The sequence below is a fragment of the Pyxicephalus adspersus genome, chromosome 12 (genome assembly GCF_032062135.1).
Source record: "Pyxicephalus adspersus chromosome 12, UCB_Pads_2.0, whole genome shotgun sequence".
Lineage (NCBI taxonomy): Eukaryota > Metazoa > Chordata > Amphibia > Anura > Pyxicephalidae > Pyxicephalus > Pyxicephalus adspersus.
The window spans coordinates 7,653,624-7,676,384 of NC_092869.1; the positions used below are offsets into that span (position 1 = coordinate 7,653,624).

The 22,761-nt window shown below is 39.2% G+C and overlaps 1 protein-coding gene across 1 annotated transcript in view; it reads right to left on the reverse strand.

The window, feature by feature from the left end:
* Positions 1-22,761, reverse strand: part of ARHGEF11 (Rho guanine nucleotide exchange factor 11) — a 103,213-nt gene extending 80,452 nt beyond the window's left edge. Inside the window, exon 1 of the mRNA XM_072428742.1 lies at positions 21,682-22,761. Coding sequence (XP_072284843.1) covers positions 21,682-21,716 — 35 coding nt within the window. The 5' untranslated portion in view covers positions 21,717-22,761. The remainder of the gene's footprint in view (positions 1-21,681) is intronic.

The following is a 22,761-nucleotide window of genomic DNA, read 5'->3' on the forward strand; positions in this document are numbered from 1 at the left end:
ATTAGCAGTCTACAGAGAGCTATAGTAATGCAGTATATATTGAGACAAATTTATTGCCAGTCCACCTACCATTTAAAGAAACCTTTACGCATAGGCAGTAGTCATTAAAACCACATAAAACATTGACTTCTATATAGGAGCTGCCTTCCAATGACTAATAGGAGTTGTAAGGTAAGACATATATCCCATAGGATGAAATTTGATCTCAACAAAGCCTTTGCCGACTAAATGTAAAGTGGATTTCCCTGCTAATATGAAACACGCCATGCTTTACGTAGTCTTTTCTTGAGGTTAATCGAGAACATGAATTAGGGTAAAAGGTTAAGTAACGTCAGGAAGAGCAAGGGGAAGTAAAAGGTCACGTTGGGTGAGGTCAACGCCTCCTGAAAGTCACATGTCAAACTTTGGTGACATCATAGGGCCTGTGTTGTTTTTTTGCACCAGATGTTAAGCATGGCAGCCTAAAAATAGTCCACAATGTATAGCGAAACAAACTCCAGATGTTGGGCAGTAGGATAGAACATACATAGTATATAAAGGCATCACGCCGATTCTGGAAGTGTCTGTATCAGATTTCCCAACAATGAGGTCCATGGAGACTAGATTGCCATCTCACTAAATTCATAGCTTGATTTTTTTTTTCTTTAAGATCTTGTAAATATACAATTAAAGTGTTTTACTATGAATTTTTGATTAAAAAAACAAAAAACACACCTGAAATCTACTGACCTATTAACGTTATATGCTACCTCTATAATGCACCATTACCACTTGCAATAACTTGCCACCAAATGAGATTGGTGCTACCATTTATTCAGAAGGTAGGAGCCTAATCCTAGAGATAGCTAGGGTTGTGCAAGTGCTTGCAGCTAAAGTTAACTATGGTTAAAGCACAGGGTCTATACACAATTCACAGCAGTGCTTTAAGGAAAATGTCCGGCCATCTTAAACACAACCGAACGTGGGTAAACACCAAGCCATACAAAAATAACATAACAAAAAAAAAACAAAGAAACTGCAAAAGTTTGCTAAAATTCTCAACAAAAACAAAGGTCTATAAAGATCGTTGGAGATGGTCAACATTTTCTTTGCTATTGGGATTTTCTCTGCAATTGTTGTACGTGTCTCAGAGCTCCAAAGAAGCCCGGTACTCCTGCAAATGCTAAAAGCTCAAATAATTGTGTGTAAAGACAAGTCTACGCTCTCCAGCCGCAGCTGCTGAGTCTTCAGCCGCAGGGCACAATGAGCTGGAGAAAAGATAATACGCCTTCCAACCTGCCATGTCTCAAACACCTCAGGCCTTGTGTTCAAACAATAGACTCCACGTGGGCAGAAGAGAGATATTTCCTGCCAAGTTGAAAAAAAAATTAACGGGTAAATTCTGATCTTTTCTCTCTAAGGCTAGGCAAACACTCAGCAATTTTCAATGCTATCCTCAAGGGATATTGTATTAGGATTTTTTGATAGACTAAATGGATTCATTGTGCATGTATTGTGCTCGGAACTTGTTTGCTATATGAACTATTTTCGACCTTTTATATCTAACTGATATACTGGTGTTAACACAAAAGTGATTCTAATTTCCAATGGTAACCAACTGCCAAATAGAAAAAACAAAAAAAAATCCTTGTTCAATAGATTTTTAATCAACAGTACACTCAAACAGCAATAATAAATATGATGTTCGTGATCAATTCAACCTTTCGTCCAACCAATCCAAAATATTGCATAGTATACAGCCAGCCTATGTTTTTGAATTTATTCCACAATATATGGTGTTTATGATGCACTGCTAAAGGTACCACTCTTTGAATAGCCTGTTATTGAATTTAAACTGCATCTAAACCTAGAAACAAAAATGTAATAAACTGCAATTTACTAGTCCTCAGACCAGTGTTACTCAACCAGGGTTCTGTGGAACTCCATGGCCTCCAAAGGTTTCTAGGGGTTCCTTGAGCAATGAACAAATTGTGACTATCAGATCAAGGGACACCAATGATGTTTTTGGCTGTAAAGGAGACATTCTCAACACTGGCCAGGAATAATAGGAGGTATTCCTCCCACTGACCACCACACTGATATAATGTGAGCTGTGGTTACAGTAATTGTTGCAGGGGTTCCCGGAGACCTGAAAGGTATTTTTAAATGTTCACCCACACAAAAAGTTAATGTAGACAAACAATTCAATGTTCAAGAAGGGACAGAAAGCATGTTAATCCCAGGATCACCAAGTGAAAATAAAGGAAAAAAAAGAGAAACTAGTAGCTACACGACCTTTGGAGGAAACCAGGATGAAAAACCCTGTCCTGCACACTCTAACTGCATGATCTTCCTGCCTTAAATCTGATTCTCTCCATGATCATCTGGAAAAATTGGGTGTTCTCTGCCACCTTTGTGTGTTACAGCTTCTCCTCTTGCATCCCCCATGATGTAAATAATATGTTTTGAAGAATTAAATTAACAGGAAGCCTCTCTTAACATCATAGTAGGTGTACAGAGCCAGGACCTCAAAAGCAAAGAGCTCAAGAAGACCCTGTAATTATGGAAAATGTCCAAACGTCAACTTCCCTTTATTCTGATGCCGCCTAAATACCGGTTACTTTGGGTTAAGAGAGAGCACGTGACTTGCTTACCCTATGTGACAATGGCTTCTCAAGTAGCTTGCAGGGTCACATAGGGTTAAGGAGCGAGTCTACAGTGCTATGTAAACTTTAAGTCAGGAGCTTCCACAGGCAGAGCTGTAGGAGTGCAAAGGAGGGAGAAGTGTGAGCTGTTGGTGAAAAGTGTAGAAACATGGAGGTCAGTCCTCTACTCTGGAAGTAGCCAGGTCTATGAAGTCACAAGTTAGCGGATACAGATGGGAAATATAATGGAGTGGTCTTTCAATGTTAAGAAATAAACAGACCTTTTGGGCTATGCCCTTTGTAGAACAGGCCTTTTTCTGGTAAGGTAAAGAATTAAATCAAAATTATTTTAGGGTGAGGGGGTAGTAGTTGGAGTTGGACCTGACTTGAACAAAAGCTGGTGAACTAGGATCTTCCATCCCCTTTTTTGCTCCAGTGGGAATCTGACCTAAATTTACCCATCCTCATTGATCTGAAGATTTCTTACGCTTCAGCTGTTAAGTGGTCTTCTTCACTGTAGCTTCAGGGTGCTCATTCACAGTGATAAGATATGACAAGGTTGCACAGTTCAGCAGGGGATTAACGAGTGCATGATGTGAGTGTGTGAGAGTTTGGATTTGTACGAACACCACCTGGGGATTACACAAACATTTAATGCTTGTGTGGTTTACAGTGATCCCAGGCTTGATAGACTACTGTTGGCGGCAATGCAAACACGAAACATGGCTGGCAGGTAACATCTGTGTTCCCAAGTATAAACCTTAACATCTGCTGAGTCCCCAACCACCAACCCTGTACACTTCAGAAGGTTGTCCTGGTCGCAGACTTAGCCATTGCTTGGGATACCAAAAAGCTAAGAAACTATATTATCCCAGCACCTTGGTAGGGTGGAACTAGGGCAGAACAGTCACCCACCATGCTTATGAAATTTGACAACGTTGCATTAATGATTCCCCAAAATCTTGTATTGAGGACGAGAATGTTAGACAGTAATTTCTTCTATAGCACATGCCAAACACTCTCAATGGGGTTAGGATCTGGACTCTATAGTGGCAAACCAATTTGAAAAAATGTCTCATGTTCCCCGAACCTCTTTCACAATCTGAGCTTGATGAATGTCAATGGAGTTAAGGTATGGACACTGGAAAAACAGACACAGCTTTGGTTTTTTTAAGGCAATGTTGGCTGGGATGGGGTGATTGGCAGTAAAGTCCACCTTTGATTTACATTGAAAGACTGAAGTTTAACGCATAATTAATAAAACTGGGTAGAGGACGGTTTTAGAAAAGTTGAGATTTCTACTTGTTTTCTAGACTTACTTTTAGAAATGTGAGGTCTTGCACTTCAGATGTCAACTGGGGTATTGGAATGATAAGGGTTAGCTGTCGTTATTTCCTGCTGTACCTGAACTTCCAGTTATGCCCAAGGTCATTACAAAGCCACACTTCCTCCCCCATGCAGACTCCATAATTTAGAATCGATTGGGTGGTGCAACAGCTACAAAGTGATAACTTTGATATACCCTTGTAGATAGAATAAAGACAAATGACTGCAGAAAAACTTTTTTACGGATTTATCAAGATAAAATGAATGGAAATGGGGAGTAAAGTCACCAATACCCATCATACACAAATATATCCACAGTGTTCAGAAACTGTAGTCAGGTGACAGGCCCTGTAATGTGACCCAGAAAAATACCCAAAAACACACAGGTGGTTACTAAAAAAAAGTGCCACGTGGCTCATACATCTAAAAAGGGCTGGGGAGAACTCTGCAAAGTTGCGGTCTTTTAAAAGTTACCAGTTCAAAAAATTGCAGATCAAAGAATGGGAAAATGAAGCATTTAAAATAATTACATGCAGAGTTTCTATACCATTTCATTTACAAAAATAATTTTTATTCACTTGCAATATATGCCTTTGAACTTTCAAAACATGGATGCTGCAGGACAGGTAATTACCTTTCACAGTCCTGTCTTTTGTCATATCCCTTTCCTCTGAGAACATTTAATTATTCTATGTGTTGGCCTACCCTTTTACGATGCAAGTTCTGTTCAAACCAACATGGCCAAGCTTAGGACTTCTACACATGGATAGTTTGCACAGTAAATACCTTGCACCAAGTATGTTAAATGCACATATAACATGGCAAGTTTGCTGCTCAAATGAAGGGTTATGAGATGGGGACTCTTTAAACCACCCCAACAGAGGGGGAAAAAAAATTGATGACATAAGGTTGATTCAGGATAAGGGGAATTTTGGCCCATTCACCTGTCAGAGTGATCTACAGATTTGGTTTCTGTAGCCAGACATTCCTCTGAACAAAGGAAATTCTATGTTCGTCAATGTTTTTTTTTTTTCATGTTTGTGTTGTCTGCGGTTTTCAGATTTCATTATACTCTTGGACAGTGAAGATGAAATTCCTCTTAATTAATGCTTCGGTCTGAAATCAGAGATGTCAAATTTACACAGGCTTTCAAAGCCCGAGTTCCGTTACCAAACTCCCACTGCGATCACAGCCACAGATCGCAACGGAGGAGGAAGGAATTCATGTTCTCTGGTTATAACAGAATAGCACATTTTCCAAAATTATAGAAGCATACTCCAATCGCTGTAATAATAAATGTAATATGCTGAATTTATAATATTACTATTTTACATGTTTTTTTTGGTGCCAAAAAGAAAGACCAGTTCCTTCCATCACATTCTACAACTAATTTAAAATAATATGGATCTGCCCCTTTTTTACGGACGGTGGACCCTACAGTAGTAAAGGGTATGTCCTGGCATTACCCAAATTTAACCACAAAGCTCCCTCTCCTTGTTGATCAGGTAACCATTCTTCCTCCGCTATGTTGCAATCATGATATATAATAATTAGTAAGAAACTTTTCATAAAGGCAGAAAACAAAATCAGGTCACTCAGAGGCCACAGACTACAAGGAGACCAATCTGATTGCCGAATTAAAATCTTACCTGTCTTGGGAATTAACCTATCAACCCTTCCATAACTAAATTACATGGAGGATACACAGGAAGTCTGCAGACATGATGATTCCTGACTGTTATCATGATAATGTCCTTTCGCATTCACAGTGGAAGCTGCATTTGAAATAAAATGTAGCTGATGTCCAAAATACGATACAGGAAATACAGGATAAAACGGAATCAGACATTCCGTCAAACTTTCCTTGGTGGGAATCTTCCCGGTTTTTGTGTTTCAATGGCAGTAATTGATTCACACCAGGGAATGTAGAGCCCAAGTTAATGACCATGGTGAGTTTGGGCTGCGCTAATAAAGAACTGAAACGTGCAGTATGCAGTGATTCATAACAAATTCACTTTGTTGATGCTTGATCAGTGAAATATTGAAAATAAAGATGGGTAAAATTTTGAGTTTTAATGAAATACTTGTGAAAGTTTGTCAAAGTTAGTGAGGAAGGTTAAATTAAAGTGGTATCTGGTGGGTTCGTAAAGAGTGATGCTACCCCGGGAGATGCACCTACGGCAGCCAGGGCCCACAAGAACGGACGGATGGATGACACTGGCCATCAGTCAACCCATATAAGACATGGGATTGGACCTAAAAAAAGCCACTCTGTAGAGGAGAGGTGGTAAGCAGTTGCATATTTAGAAGCCTTCATGGCACGAAAACACATGGTTTTCTTAAAGTTTTTATACTTATTTATTATACTATATTTACCTATATTTAGTATAGTATATATAGTTATATACTATATAATACATTTTTTATACTTATTTATACTATTAAACAAAATTATGAAGACTTACAAACAAACAAAAAAAAAAACATATACACACGCAGAGTGGTTACCAATCTAGTAAAACAGAAATACTACAGCACCATGATCATTTTTTGTTTCAGTAAAGGGTCAACAGCTAAGTTTTTATCCCCTCAGGCAGCAAATGTTCAAAGGACAGGATATCATTTGAGAAAGGGGTCTGAATTCACCATTGCTACCCAAGCCCATTCCTTCCCAGAAGCCTCCAAAGCCTTCAGACGACCAATATTTCGGCATCATACAAGGAAGCTATTGACGTTCTCCGCGCATTGACTGCAGTGACTTAATGCAACAGCTCTAAGGCTCTCCATTAACAGAATGAGGAGCATTGTATATGAGGAGCCTTTTATGGAGCAGTGAGAACAAAGCTTGCCCTGCACTGGTCACTTAACCCAGGATGTACCTACACCTCATGGTGTAGGAAGAGACTGGAGATAAACTGGCGCTAAGGCAAGCACCCACACAAGGGTCTACTCCCCAACTGTTATATGGGAATTGACAACTTGTTATTCCAAAAACAGAGATCAGACCCATAGGTGCAGTTTAGTTCTTTAAAAGGCCCTTTCTCATCTTTATTTGCTCCTCTGGGCATTCCTTTATGCATCTACTACAGATACAATGAAAGAATCCAGAACTGAACCAAGATTTGTTGGGTTGTGTGTATGTGAAGGAAGCTGAATAGAACTAAGGAAAGAGATTAAAGATTAAGATAGAACAGACAGCGGGCAGACTGTACTGTACGCTCTTACACAACGTGGCTCTGTGTTCCACAACAGACAGTTTACTATGCACAAAGGCAAAGACCTTTCCCCCCATTTAAAAAGGGATTTTCCAATAGCAAGACATAGCTACTGTCTGGAGGGCTCCCTTACGGATTTCTGCAAATGATACCAGCTAAATGTTTTTGACTTAAACCTACCATTGACCAAAACCATTTTTTTTGCCATCGGGAAGCACCTGTAATGAGTTTTTATTTTTGCCTGTGTCTTAAATTAATAAGATGAAACAATTTGTGGGTTTAGAAGTATTTTTGTGGCCTTGATTGTCTTTCTGTGGGCCCGGCAATAATAGGGTGTTGACAATCACTTTATTGTCTCTGTTGAGTAAGTCATAGTATTCATTCTAGCCCTAGGTCCAACAAGGCCTAAAAAAGGCTCTGTACCATCTTTATCTGATCCATTGGACATTCCTCCATGAATCTGCTACATATGCAACGAGAATCCAGAACTGAACCAAGATCTGTTGGGGTTGTGTATATCCTGATTTCAATAAACACGTCCCCCTCTCTTTATACCCATTACATGGGGTGGTGAAAGGTACATAGCTTAAAAAAGAAATAGCCTGGAAGGCAGATACAGTTGTTTGTGTTTTTATTTTAGCTCACATAATTCGGCAAAGACACTGAAATAATGGTTCTTGTAAGTGGTGGCTGCAAAAATTTTTAATTTTTAGTCTACAGACTGGTAAACTGCAAGCTGGGTTAAAAATGATTTATTACAGCTTATTATTATTTTTTTCCAGTGTCCCATTGTGGAAACTCTTCTTCACTTGCTGTCTCGGGAACACAAAGAGGAGTGAGAGGATATCTATTTAAAGGAAGGGAAATTCCGTCATAAACAGTTTTCACCCAAACAAGTGTTCCTGTTGAAGGTTTCCGGTGGCAAGTCATAATTTTTGATTTTCAATCACCAATGGTCATCAGAACAGCTAAAGAGGCTAAATATCCCCCTATCAGATCACAAACAGTAGTAAAAAACCTAACATTTTTCTTTTTGTATAAATTAGATGCAATTTCATGCTGAAGAATAATCTGTTTGTTTTTTACCTTTGCCAGGACAAGGTCGAAATCAACTTTTTCACCCAGGAGTAGCCCCTAAAGATTAGGTCTTGGAGAACTTTGACTAAAACCAATTAATTGAGAATCGGTGGGCAACCATCAAACGGAAGGGTCAATAGGCCAAAGCTTAAGGAAACCACTAGTAATCTCTGATGGAACCCAAAGGTTCCACAGAACCTGGGTTGAGAATAGCTGGTCTAGATGATGCTGAACATACTCTAGCGAAGTGAAGTGGTCCCTATCTGACTTATACAGAAGACGTGCATGTGCAATATGGAAGGGAAAGCTGGAGGTCAGCTTCAAGACCTAGTAGAACTAAGAAGGTGGACCACAGAAGGCCGCATGATTATCACCAGTAAATAAGGCACTATACCCATAAAGGTCCCTATTTCTGTTGAAATATGGTTAATTTATATCATTATTAAATGTCTGTGATTACTTAAAAATTGGAGTATTGTTTCATACCCTTGATCATCAACATAATACGATGTCAGCAATGTACCCATCCCAAGTTTAATCATAGACAGAACCATTTTCCTTGGCATTTTTCCTCTAGTATATAATAAAAGCCCGGGCTATGTGGTCTAAATTTTCCTCAGTTACATAACTTTTCCTATGATAAGCTACGGAGAGAGGTTTCTGCGTGACGGGACATGAGAGGCCTGGGACCAGGGCACGTCATGTGCCTTAGAATAGGACTAGTGAGTCAGGCCTTGTCCACACTTCAGCAGGATCCTGCTGATTAAAATGTACAACCTCACATTATCAAACTGGGAAAAAATGACTTAACCCCATGGAGGGCCAGCTGTAAGGTTTGTTTTTGAAAAATATTTGTAACGGTTGCATTTTATCTTATCTTTTCAGTACACAAGAATGTATACAGGCCCAAGAAATGCACATATTCCGTTTTTCTTTTTCATTTTAGAACACATTTGGATTGGACATTTTTTTAAATGATTGGAAATGAGTAAAATGCTATTTAACAAGTCTTAACATTATTACAATATGCTTCAAAGGTACATAACAAAAACATATTAATGCATTCCCAAGTGTAACGGAAAATTGCACTGAACTACATATAGCTTTAAGTTAAGATGTGTGAACATTGGTAGATGGACATCTTGATCAAGGTGCACAAACCCATTTAAGGAATACTCGAATTCTTCATATCAAACAGAACTACTAAAGTTAATAGCACTTAGGTTAGTACACATAGGTGTCAAAATTGCAATTATTACACTTATCCATTTAGTTTTTTGGTTAGTATTTGAATGTTTTCCCTCATCAAAAATTGGCAAGATGATAGCCTATAGGCAGTCACATAGCGGGGGCTTAAAGGTCTTAGAAGTTCCCGGGTAACTCAAAGCTTTGAAACCAGGGACACTGGGATGGAAATCTCACCTACAGCTCCTGGAATTTAAAAAAACCTAGAGAAAACCCAGTTGCAATAATGGGTAAACTTAGAGGTTTAAAGGTAGCCATGTTATGCTAACTACCTTTAGGCGCCTCTAGGTGCCTACTCTACAAGGGTGCTGCCAAATGTCTTGTTGTAAGCTCATTTAGATGTTGGGTAACGAAAAGAAGGATGTGCCAGTTCTAAAATGGAAATCCTTTGGTAGGTAAACCAGTGGGTTGCCTGGATTTAAACAACTAATTATTGTGGAGCAATGAAAAGGTATGAATGTCTGTTACACTGCCTATGTCTTTCATCAATAAATATTTAAGCATGAGTAAATGTTCATGGCGCTAGATTGCCAACTGATCATTTTTACTGCTGACATATGTATAATACGGGTTTTGCGGTTGATTAAATACAGTGAGGCCATGAACTAACTAAATAGAATAAATAAGAGCCGTTATATCTTAGATATTAAAGGGATGAGTTGGAAGAAATTCACATATAATTAAATCCTACTAGATATCAAATTGATGGCATCATAATATCTATATTTGCTTCTACATTGCCTCATATCTGGCCGTGGCTGTATCACTGCATCTCCTACAGGCAGTTAATTTCATAAAATGAACAGAGTTTTGTAAAGCGTTTCCTCCGCCTTTAGACAATCAGAGACGCATGCCCAACCATGCAGAAAAATGGCCTGGCTGCAGTTGGCAGAACACATCCCAGGGGTGTCTGGCACTTCAACATTAAAATAAAATACACAAAACAGTGCCTGAAGAAAAAATCTACACCAGACACAATTCCCCTGCCAAGCTTTATGTCGATTTTTACCGCCTGGGATGTAAGGGTTTCAAAAGAGAACAAAGGGCTGTACTTGTTACATTTAGCAACCCAATCACAGAAGTTTCCAATACCAGTTATAGTTGCTGACCTCTTACACATTAGATTCTACAGAAAGGGACATTTTAGACATTTTTTATCACTTGGATCTTATTTTTTAATATTATTTGCCAGAGTCCCCTCTTTATAAAAGTCTATGGGGTTCTACTGTACATGGCTGGTAGGATATAAACAGGGAGGAGGACAAAAGCTCAGTAAGTTTAAAGGCAGAGGTGAGTGGGTAGAGATAGAGTTAGATAAAGAAGGGTTGGGATAGAAATCAAAAAAATAAAAAAGAATAAAGCTACACAAAGATGGTAGATATTTTTTCATCCAAGAAAACCGATCACAATCTCCTTGGTAAAAATCTAGCATGTGCATACCTAGCCACCAACATTATATAGTGATCCATTTGGCAGATAATGACCAATGGTCTTTTGTTGTAAGCGAGGATGCAGCGGGGTATACGAGAAGCTTAGCGTATAGACCCAACATAACTGGCTGCCAGTAATGATCGAACTCCCATGCATGTGTCTAGAAGTTATGTTATGGTAGGAGAGCAGGAGTTAAAGTCAAAAACTGAATTCCACATCCCTAAAAATTCCTAACAAACTGAAGTCAGAGGCTGAAAACAAAATCATAATGTATACATACCCCAAGCCATTAAATTGGGAGTAGAGGTCAAAGTACCATTTAGACATACTTCATTGCATCCTCCTGCACAGGAGAGGACAGCATTACCCCAAAGTCATTTTGAAATCCAACAAAGAGGAACACTCAAAGACCAACTGCAAAAAAACCATGGTCATCTCCTGTAGTGGAAAACGCTGCGGGGTGCTTCTGGCTCATACACCCCTCTCCATGGAATTTAACAGTGGTGAGTCTACAGCATTCGTTCTTTCTATTGTCATTGAAAACAACTGAGCCCAACCCATTCTAAAATTCTATATATCCTAGAATTCTACAATTCAATCCTAGGTATCAGGTGGTAAAATGCATCAATCTTTTGCTCAAGGAACCTTTGGAGAAACCCTGGATTAGACGAACAATTGTGAACATCTCACGTGATAATTATCTACAAGGAGTACACAGCTTTAGATCCAAACCATTGTGTGTAAGCCCGATTACCTGCTTTTTATTATCATTCGGTCAGAATATATATATATTGTGGCATTCTCACAATGGAGCAACACCCAATTCCAGTGGCACGATAGGAGGAAAAACAGAACTCATGACTGGAATTTTGTTTTCCCAAAATGAGTCAGAAAAGTCAAAGGTTTTTTTTTTTATATGCATGAACAAAGCATGACAAAAAAGTTTTAGTGAAATAACTCCATGCACAAAATCCCAGGATACTGGCAAACTGAAAGTGAAACCACAAATGTATATCTTTACGTAGATATTCATTATAGCCAACATCATTACAGGATCTTATTTTTCCTTTTACCCCAAAAAATTATGCCATGACCTTTCTAAAGCAGACTGTTGAGAGGGGAAGTCTATCTTCATTATTAACATTTGACCAATCTCCTTAAAAGTATTTATTGCAGGGGATGCCTGTAATTTACCTGCAAAAAACATTCTAATAGTGATTTGAAGATCTGCTTATAAGAAACTCCATTGTCCGATCAAAAATACAAAAAAAAAAAAACCTAAAGATAGGTGGGTATAAAGATGAGATACCAGTGCAAAGTAATGCCACCAACAAAAATCTTCAGCATTCAGGAGATCCATGTATGTTTGGGATCTACATCCCCCCTGCAGCACAGTGGTTCCATCCACCAGCTAGGACATTGCTAGTGTGTTCCAGGAAAATAAAAAGTGACAAAGTGGGCAGCAGGTAGAATGCAAGCATCTGAAAAACCTGGTGTCGAATGCTGTAGATTCGGATAGTGGCATTGCTCCTTACACTCCCGGGTTCCTCCCAGATGGGGCCACCATGACCATTGTTCTGGTGGGAATCTAAGAAAATGGCAATACCCCCCAAATCTTCCAAAAGATGCTCTTGCACTGTTTATTTCAGGTATCCAGCACTCCTGGGATCTTGATGGAAGAATGAGGAGACCACGAGATCAGGCAAAAAGTGTTGGGCAACTCAAAAAGGACACAAAAAGATAGCAGTCCTATATGTATCGCATAGCACAGTAATTATAGTGGTGCAGTGTTCAGTATATATAACATTGAACATATAGCACAATGTAATGTTGAAGGGTCCCCAGAGAGAATAATGGAGCATGTAACACAGACTCTTTCAATATTTCAATATATTAGCCCTAAAAATGTTGTTTAGGTCTATGGAAACCCTACCAATATATCCAGGGAAAGTGGGAAAAAGCCTCTTACATTGGTGACTTAATAAATAATACCCCATTACAGTTGATTACAGTTGTGGCTAGAATGCCAACAATAACCTAAGGATCTTAAAGGACCGTTACTGTCATGCAGCAGGCCCTGTCACATGGCTTTTATCCAGAATCAAGCAAGCATTATCAAACATATGGTTCATTTTATATTTCAAAGAACCCCTAGCAATCTCCGGAGGAACCCTAGTTGACAATAGCCAATGTAACAGACAGCACACTGTACAGGGAAAGGTCAAGATGGCAGCTTTGTGACTCTCACCAAGTTGCATATCACCAGAATTCCTAGGAAATCAAATAGCAAATTATTTGGGATTTTAATAAAATCACTCTGTTTTATATAGAGATAGTAAAAATGAAGTTAATTTTCAAGTCAAAAAATGTTTAGACAATTTTAGAGGAAGAATGGCCTTTTCTATAAGACTCTCACCCACTGGGAGCTATTTTTAAGACGCCCCTCTGAAAACCACGTCCGTCTCATTCTCGGGAAGCTCCAAAGTAAACAGGAAAACAGGAACCTCAAAATGGAAACATCTCAAATGGAACCAGCAAAAAAAGGAGTATGTTTCGAGACCAATGGCCTGCCTAATTATCCACCTTTTTCAACGCAATGTGCAACAACAATCACTCTTGTTTTCCTAATTATCGTGGTCTGTAACAAGTTTTTTCCTGTAAAAGCTTCTGAATGTTTTCAGTTTTCTTAACATTGTACATTCCAGGACATTAATATGGCTGGTGACAGCTTCCCGTCAAGGTGAGGATGTTGGGGGTAGGTTCCTGTTGCTCATACTCTGTATCTCTGGACAAGACTTTTTTGATCTTGCACAGAAGGAAGGTTAAAACCTCTTTTCTGTGTTCCTTAGGAGAGATTTTCCTTCATATCCTGTCCCCGAGACACAACTGGAAGTACATTAAAAATCAGAATACAGTACATCTCAATCAGATACACTGGCCTGCCAAAAAAAGTCCCCTAGTCTACGTACACACGTGCAATAGTTATCGTTACAAAACAAACAATTAACGACTATGCACAAATATTTTGAACGATCGTATTATGCACAATTCTGTACATGCTGTAAAGATACGATTGGTCAAATAAAATCCACCAATAATGTACACACGCTAGATACGATCTTTTGAACAATGCAGGAAGTGACATGTACAGGAGAAAGTGTACCGAAGAACAAATCATGATCACGGAACGACCGTACACACAATAGATAGGGAACAATTGTCGCCCAAACAGATCAGCCGGGACAGTTGTTCATTTCCAGCAACATTCCTCGTTCATCTGCGTCGTTGGCCCTTTTCTTTTTATGATGATCGGACGAACGGTCATGAGTCTTTTGTTTTCAACGATAATTATTGCCCGTGTGTACGTAGCCTTAGTCTATGTTGCAGGGGTTTTATGGTCTAAGTTTAGCAACGTTACATGATGAGTTACAAAATGAGTTCTGCTGACTACCAAAATATACTGAAAGACCATTTTTTCTCCATCAATCGATTTGTTCTTCCTCAAATGACATTGGCATATTCCAAGTTTACAATACCAGGATTCATCAGGCTCAAATTGTGAAAAAGTGCTTCAGGAAGCATGAGACATTATTTTCACACATGGATTGGCCACTACGGAGTCCAGACCCTAACCCCATTGAGAGTCTTTGGGATGTGCTGGAGAAGACTTTACATAGCGTAGATCTTACAAGATACTGGTGAAAAAGGAATGCAACAATGTATGGAAATAAATGTTGTGATATTGCACAAGCTTAATAAAAGGATACCATGGTGGATTTGCGCAAGAGAACCACAAAAGTCAGGTCACCAGAATGATGGTAAGTAATAGTGCTGTATATATGTAAGAATTGGCTGGGCATCATTATAAATTCTTTTAGAAGTTGATGCTTCTTCCATGTATCGTGTAGATTTCATCTGTTTATTTAGTGGTCAGCGTTAAGTTCAACTTTAACTAAACCTCAAAGACAAAGTGATGGGAACACTGTCCTGGGTGGTGTATCATTATCCAGAAGCCAAAAAACCTGCTACACATTGTTTGACTTCCAGCTGCTTAAACTCTTCCATTATTTAGGCCATAAAATATTCATAGCTCTATAAAACATGACACAGCAAGGTGAAAATCAGGCCCAGAGAGTGTAACACACCAGGATTATATTCTGTCCTAATCATCCAGGAACACTTAGCCCGGGGTCATGGATCCCCAGAGCGTTCATCTACCCCCACAATCCAACTTCCCAAAAATAATGTTATTGTTACAAGTGGACAGTTCTAAACATCGCCTCCCACCCACGGCAGCTTCTTCAGAGCCACGACCTGTGCAGAGAAAAGCTTTCGCTTTGGCTTTTTTCAAGGCAAAACAAAGGCACTAATTGTGTACGAAGCTTCAACACGGACAAAAGGGGAAACCCCTCCAGCAGAAGATTAGAATTTGATGGCAACACAAGTCACAGACATTCAACGTCAGCTTTGGCATGGATAGTTGTCAATTTGGGCATTTTGCGTTCTTTGTGACCTACCAGATGACATTTCCCTTAACGGTCTTTTAATTAACAAGGAGGATATTATTTTATAATAAAACCATCTATTGACTTTAATAATGTTTTATTAGCTTTTCATCTACTTTGTTAGCAATAGGAGTAGGCAAAGCTCTTAGTTGTCCCGTGCTTGGAAGGACTGTCCTCCTTAGGAACCTCTGTCCGGTAGGCTGTATAGACATCTATAAAACATGTCATTTCTAAATGTTGTATATTACAGTAACCCTTTTATTTTAGAAATATTAGAATTGTTATCACGCCAAACTAGAATAAGGAGAGGAAAATAGCACTAGTGGGTTAAACCAAGCATTTTTGTGTATTTATGCTTAATGATCCCTGTAACTGAAGACATGGCAGGGATGTATCCTCTCTCTACGTAATTTGTGCTAACGTGTCTCTATTGCTTATTTCGCAAATTTGGAAGGTATACGTTGTAAGGACTAATGGATAGTTATCACATCAAAGGCTACGTACACACGTTAGATGATTCTCATCCGATTATCACTTCAGGGCTGGTATTGGATAAGAATATGAAGTGTGTACAGCGCTTCTCCGACGTCATTCATGGATCTTTCCTGGCAGATCCACAAACGATCATAATACAAACGAAAGTTAGAGAGCGCAGTGGGGTGCCGCTCGCTTGTTTTCCCCCCTTTCTCTCCATTAAGCAGAAGGCCCTGTATGTACAGCGCTCGTTCATGCATCTTTCAGTCTTTTGTTATTGGAAGGGATCTTTCACAATCCTTTCCAATGACAAAAATCTAACGTGTGTCCGTAGCCTGATCTACTTTTGGACATCTTTTCAAGTTATGTATCTCTTCTTATCCTCTCTACTAGTTCAAATGCAATTCATAGGCAATGTTCACATGAACATTCAAATGTTTTGTTGGGCACTTCTGTTGACTTAAAATTACAATGCAAGTGCTCACCTATCATCCAAATACGTGCAACCGATCAGAAGCTGTACCTAAATATACTCATGCACCTCTTCTTAGGGCAACAGAACAAGTGATACAAAAGTTTATCATTGATATGTTGCATGCTCTTTTATTCTAACCTTTGGCTGGGCAAGTGGATATCAATCAATTAGGTAGCCATTTCTTTGAATAATATAGTCATTAGTGAACTACTTATATTTAGGTCAAAGGTGGCTAAACCGACTTAATGGAGTCAACTAGTGTTAGAAGCTTGTTTATAGTAACAGCCAGCAATCCCATTAGGATATGTGTCTAGCATTCCTAAACTAACGATAAAGTGTGATTTATTAAAGCTGCCCAAATGCATTTTGAAAGCATTTAGTACACATTTTTCTTCAGTTGCCAGGTGAAGCTCAGGTGTACTACACTACAAAGAGCTTGTTGGATCCTGTATCCAACTCACAGGAACCTAAATTCTACCTTAGCTGGACAACACCTGGCCAGACATGATTGGCCTGTACCACGTACAAGAAATCCAAGCAGAAAGCAAGGGTTGATTGGGTTGAATCTTCTATAGCAGGGGTCGCCAACCGATGGTCCACGAGAAAATTTTGGTGGCCTGCAGCTCTGACCCCCATTTGGACACAACCCGCCCACTCTCCAATCGCGGGCTCAGACCTGCTTACTAAATATCCTAGGGGGGACAGTAGCAAAGGGCTATGGACCCAACCCCTTTGAGTGACACACAGCTCCAGGCGCATGCGCGGTCCAGATTCCGTGGCTTTAGTGGTCCAGGAGGTCCAAAAGGTTGGCGACCACTACTCTATAGTATCTTTTTCTGAAATGATAGGATAAAATTTCACTTTATCCTGGAAGAAAAATCCTCCAAGCAAATTTTTATTATTATATTATGATTTGTTACATTGTTTTCTTTGTTGATATGTGCCATTAGTCGATGGATAATATGGAAGAAGCTGAGAGAATTAAGTCATGTGTAAAGAATGGGAGTATAGCAAGATAAGGAAAACAATTAAGGCTCCTTAATGGAAGAACATAAATATTTTAGTGAGAAAGGTCATGTGTAAAAACAACATTCTTGAAAATGTTTATGGCTACGTACCTATTGACCTGCCCTGAGAATTGTAGTCACGTTGGTAGAAGGTCACTTGCTCGCCCATACTGGGAATTAAGGTGCGTACACACTTCCAATTTTTATCGTTCCAATCGAACGACGAACGATCGATTGGGCAAAAAATCGTTGGTAAAAAAGTAACCAACAACGCCGACGAACGAGGAAAGTCGCTGGAAACGAACGACCGGACCGACGGATCGGATTGGACGACGATCGTTGAACATCGTTCGTGTGTACGGTCGTTCGTTGATCGTCCATGTTCAGAGCATGTGTGATGAACGAACGTCCGTTCACTTTCCTGTCGTGCACATAGTTCCTCTGTCGCTCAAACGATCGTATCTATTGTGTGTACAATATCTATGAACGATCGTGTCGTTAACTCTATGTGCAGGATCGGTGCTATACGATCGTTCGTATATATCGTGCATGAACGTTCGTCGTTCGTTTTCCAACGATAATAATTGGAAGTGTGTATGTAGCTTTACTGGTGACTTCTATTTGCTCCTGGATGCCGATGGCTTGGGGAATAAAGAAAAGGTAAGTACGTTCTTCTGCGGAGGGGGACGTATTCAAATCTATTGTTTTTCATCCATTGGTGTTTCAAGGTAGAATAACACTTCAAATATATTCAACGCTGAACTCCAGGAGGATATAGTAAACACTTAAAATACATCTATGCTTTAAGGAAAGAAGGAATTTGTTAACATGCAAATAATAAGCACCTGCGTCGGTCATCTCCTGTAAATTTGCCCCACGGAGGGTAAATAGAACAGTCAATATAAATACCTGCCCACTGTACCGAACTGCCTTAAAGAACAACTCCAGCTATACAAATGTCAGGGGGAAGATGTAAGGTTCTAAGTTATGTATGGATGCTTTATTATAGTCTCAGGAAACAATCATGAGTGATCATTTCTGGTAACAGTAGCATACAGAGAGTGCTCTGGGGGTGGAGATGAGCAGGAAGTGTTGCATCCCCCCTCCCTAATTAAAAAATACCGCGATTGTCATTGAGTGATCCAGCAAGCCACATTTGGGGACAGCTGTACAAAAATGACACTGCTATAGGGTAATACAGACGGCCTTATCATTTGTTTACTTATATTAACATTGGATGAGTCCCAAGGACTTGCCATGGTCACGTACAGCCAAGTTTGCCCTGTTAATTGATTTGCCTGGTTGACAAGCTAATATGCAAACTAATCAACCTAGAATATTTTTGTCTGCATCCATCCTACTTTAAAATAACATCTGAGTCTTTATGTACATTCAGATATTTTTAAGCCCTGGACCCCCAAGACCGTAAGACATTCCCTGGTCATGTTGAGGATATGCCCTCCTCCTCGCATTTCCCATACCTTGCTCATGCATTGGCACACCCCATGATTTTCTGAGGACAGGTTTACTTTAAAGGATAGCTCCAAGGATTACATCTGAAAAGAACAGTGGGAGGCAAATGTGAAGTGTTAATTACGCTAATCTTCATGCTGTCCCTTCCAAGATAAAGTTTTCCTACAACCGGGACCAGAACAGTAGCCCAACACACATTTATTTCTGAAGCAATGTACATGCCAATAAAAAGCATTGCAATAAATACAGCACTAAAAACATTTTCTTATATCTGTGTCCTTGTTAGAGGGATTCGCCCTAATTAACAATATCTCTGGGAATAAAAATGAGAGTAAATCCACAATTTTGAGTTGCCAACAGAACAGGAATACCATTCTGCCAATGGCGACCATTGTTAATGTAACAACTTTTTAGGAAGAGATATTGGGAAGGTATCATTTCTTCCTGTTAAGCCAGGGGTGTCAAACTCAAAACACAGTGGGCCAAAATGAAAAACTTAGATAAAGTCATGGGCCAACCTTAAAATTTATTGAAAAAATTGAAGATGCTTATAAAATCCGCCTGCATTAAACTTGAAGCCCTTGTAACTCCAAAAGCCTCCAGGCACCTCCCATGTGTAGCTGAACGGGAGTGCTGGAAATGCCAGATGAAGCCATTGAGGAGCTAAATTTTATGAGTGGCCCATCGCCGGAACTCTCTCTTCATTGAGGTAGCACGGCTACTACAATTTCCAGCATTACTTGCGTCTATAAAACAGTCCAATGCGGGGCCAAGCATAGGCAGAGAACCGGGTGGTCTAAAGACGCGAGAAATGCCGAGATTTGTAGTAGCGGCGCTATTTCAATGCAGTCGCCGGCCAGCTGCAGTTCATCTTTAGGATTCTTTGGGGGCCAAAAAAAAGGCGTTGTGGGCCAGAGTTTGACACCCCTATGTTAAGTCTTTATAACGGGAGGTAAAGGGAGATATCCCTAGCAGCTGTTTTACCCAAACATTTTCCTTTTAGATACACTTTAGCTCCTGTATTTGGACCCAACTCTTTAGAAATCACCCAAAAACACCCGGGAGATTACTGAAAAGTGCTGGGTGGTGCGCCCGGCTAAAAGAGGCTGGGGAGAACACTACTTTAGTGTGTTTGAGTGCCATTCAAAATGAATGGCACCACAGAGAACTATGTTACCAAAATGCATAAGATGAATTGTCCCTTCACTATGGCTATAATACAAGTTTAGATGAAAGTATTAATTCCTCCTATAGACAAAAAAAAGACTAAAGGTTACAGAAACATATTATGTTTAGCTAACAGTGTACAAAAAAAGGAGAGTCCTAAGCAAACACCAACCCCTATATGCCCAAGGGAGGTAATGATAGGACTGCTTCTGTGCCGAGTGAAGGCTGGCCTCCATAACCTTAGAAACATCAAGATCTGGTCTGAAAAAAATGAAGATGTTAGAGACTAGACAAGTCTTTATTGTAAGTGGACGTGCCTTAGCAAGCCTTGCCGTAAGAGATGGACTCCAAATAACACCATGCACATAACCACCGGTTTGACAACTTGTACTTATCTGAAGCTAAGGTCAGCCCCAGTTTAAATGAACCAAGACTTGATCCTTCACTATCATCATTGTAAACGTATGGGAACAACACAAACTAGATTAAGGCAAGCCATGGACTCATAGCAGACCTCCTAAATACATTACCAAGTCAAATAACACGATCATTGCACGCTACTGACCTCATGATTTCAGGGTGAGCTAAACATAAAAACGTGAATTTGCCATGCTTGGGTCTTCTGTTGGATAAAAAGATTCATAGCCCACCTTATCAACCCCAAGTTCTTGGACGTATAAGAGATGGGTGTAAGAATTAACATTCATACTGCGGTTGTCCACTATAGTAGACTGTCAAGACCTTGTCAACTCAAGTCCCAATTCCTAGGTTCATCAACCATCCGCTCATTCTTCCCATTGATTAAAAACCCATTCTGTTCCGTCTATCCCTGTACCAGCACGAGTTTTGCTTGGATAATCAGATTCATAATCAAGAAAAAAAAAACAGCCTGAGGAAATGGATTTCTGAAATTGCAAGGTTAGCTCAATGGGGCTGACATTTTCTAAATCTTTCCATCTGTCATTCCAACAGCTTCACCACACAAGGCCAAAATTTTCACTTTGGCCTACTTGACAATTTATAGTCTTAAAGCCCCTTACCCCCCCAACAAATAAAATCAATAACAATAATTATATTTAATGGTCAGTTGCTATGTGCATTTTTGTACAACTGTCAGCAAGTTGATTTGGTGGCAGTTAACCATAAAAAAAATATTGAAAATAACAATTTTAAGCCAAAATAATTTTATGGATTTGAAATACATTGTTCTAACCTGATCTGTATTTCTTTTTTATTGCCCCCTAATATGGTGCATGGTTCAGAGGGCAGGGTCCTAGTATTGTTAAATGTCTAGAAATAGAGGAGGGGCAGAGGTAGGGGCTTAGGTTAACTTGTCATATATAACTGGCTAAAATAGAATATATTCACAAGACCACAAGCACATTCCCCTGATAACATAAATCACATCACTATACAATCATAGAAATAAAACTGACACATAAACACGCCTTGGTATAATAAACATATATACATATAATAAAAAAAAAAAAAAACACAAATGCATAAAAGCAACCGCACAACAATGAAAAAAAAAAAACACAAATGCATAAAAGCAACCGCACAACAATGAATATAAAAGCAAACCACACAAAAAATAAACAATGAAAAACAAAATTATGGCAAACACATTGTATGAGAGATGGAACAAAAAAATAGAATTACCTGTCAATTGACGTTGGAGGGGAGCTAATACTCATTTTCGCAAAGGTTATCCCAAAATCCAGCGTATTCCTTCCAAATTGTAGGAAATCAGGGATATAGGTAAAAACTGTATAGGCTTTTTACTGCACACAAATGCCACTACCATTTGTTAAAGGGACAGTCAAAACCATTTTGCATTGCTTTCCTATTTGGGAAAAAAACAATGACTTCTTTTGCTTCAAGGTGCAAAAATAAAGTAAAATAAAAAAAAAAAATAATAATAATAAATAAAACCTCACAGTCCCTTGTTATAACTTCCTTGACTAAACATCAGGCAGTGTTACAAAATGCAACATACATAAAAAAAATAATAATAATACATGAGATCCTGTTTAAACAGCTGTTATTTTGTTGACAAGGCAAAGTTTTAACCCCCCTCTTGAAAATGAGATTTTGCAGCCTTGTCCATCCTCTAATGAATCCAATCAAAATGTGTCCAGCTTTAAAATAAATTAGAATTAAAAATTGCTAAAATCTTGCAAATCCAGGCACAAAAAAAAAAAAAAGCTAATAAAAATTAGCAAAAAAAATGCAAAAAAATGCTAAAGCATTTTTATTTGATCCTAATCAAAAAACAAAAAGCCAATTTTTTCTTCTTTTTTTTTGGATACACCGATTGGGTGTAATAGAAGCTTTGCAGATATGTGAATGAGATTCTCCAAGATGAATATTTTGTGTCTTGCTCCAGTGGCTGATTTTTTTAAAGCAGATCCAGCTTTGGTATATCCAAGAGGCCTGTTAGATCCCCAGGTTTTCCAGGAGCCCCCTGGCCCATACACTGCATCCCTCTCCTCCTTGGAAGCTCCTCTTCCACATCCAGCAGGAAGGGAAATCCAAATCTACTCTGTACAACTGCAAAAGCAAAAAAAAAAAAACAAAAACCTGCAAAGCACAAATTTGCAGCAGGGTGTGAGTGCAGTAGTGGTGCCTGAGATAGGAGAAAATCAGTTATTTGCTGTGTCTCTCTCTACCCCCTCCCTCTTTCCTTTCTTTTCCTCTTTTTTTTTTCTTCTTTTTTCTTTCTTTGCCCTCCCCCCTTCT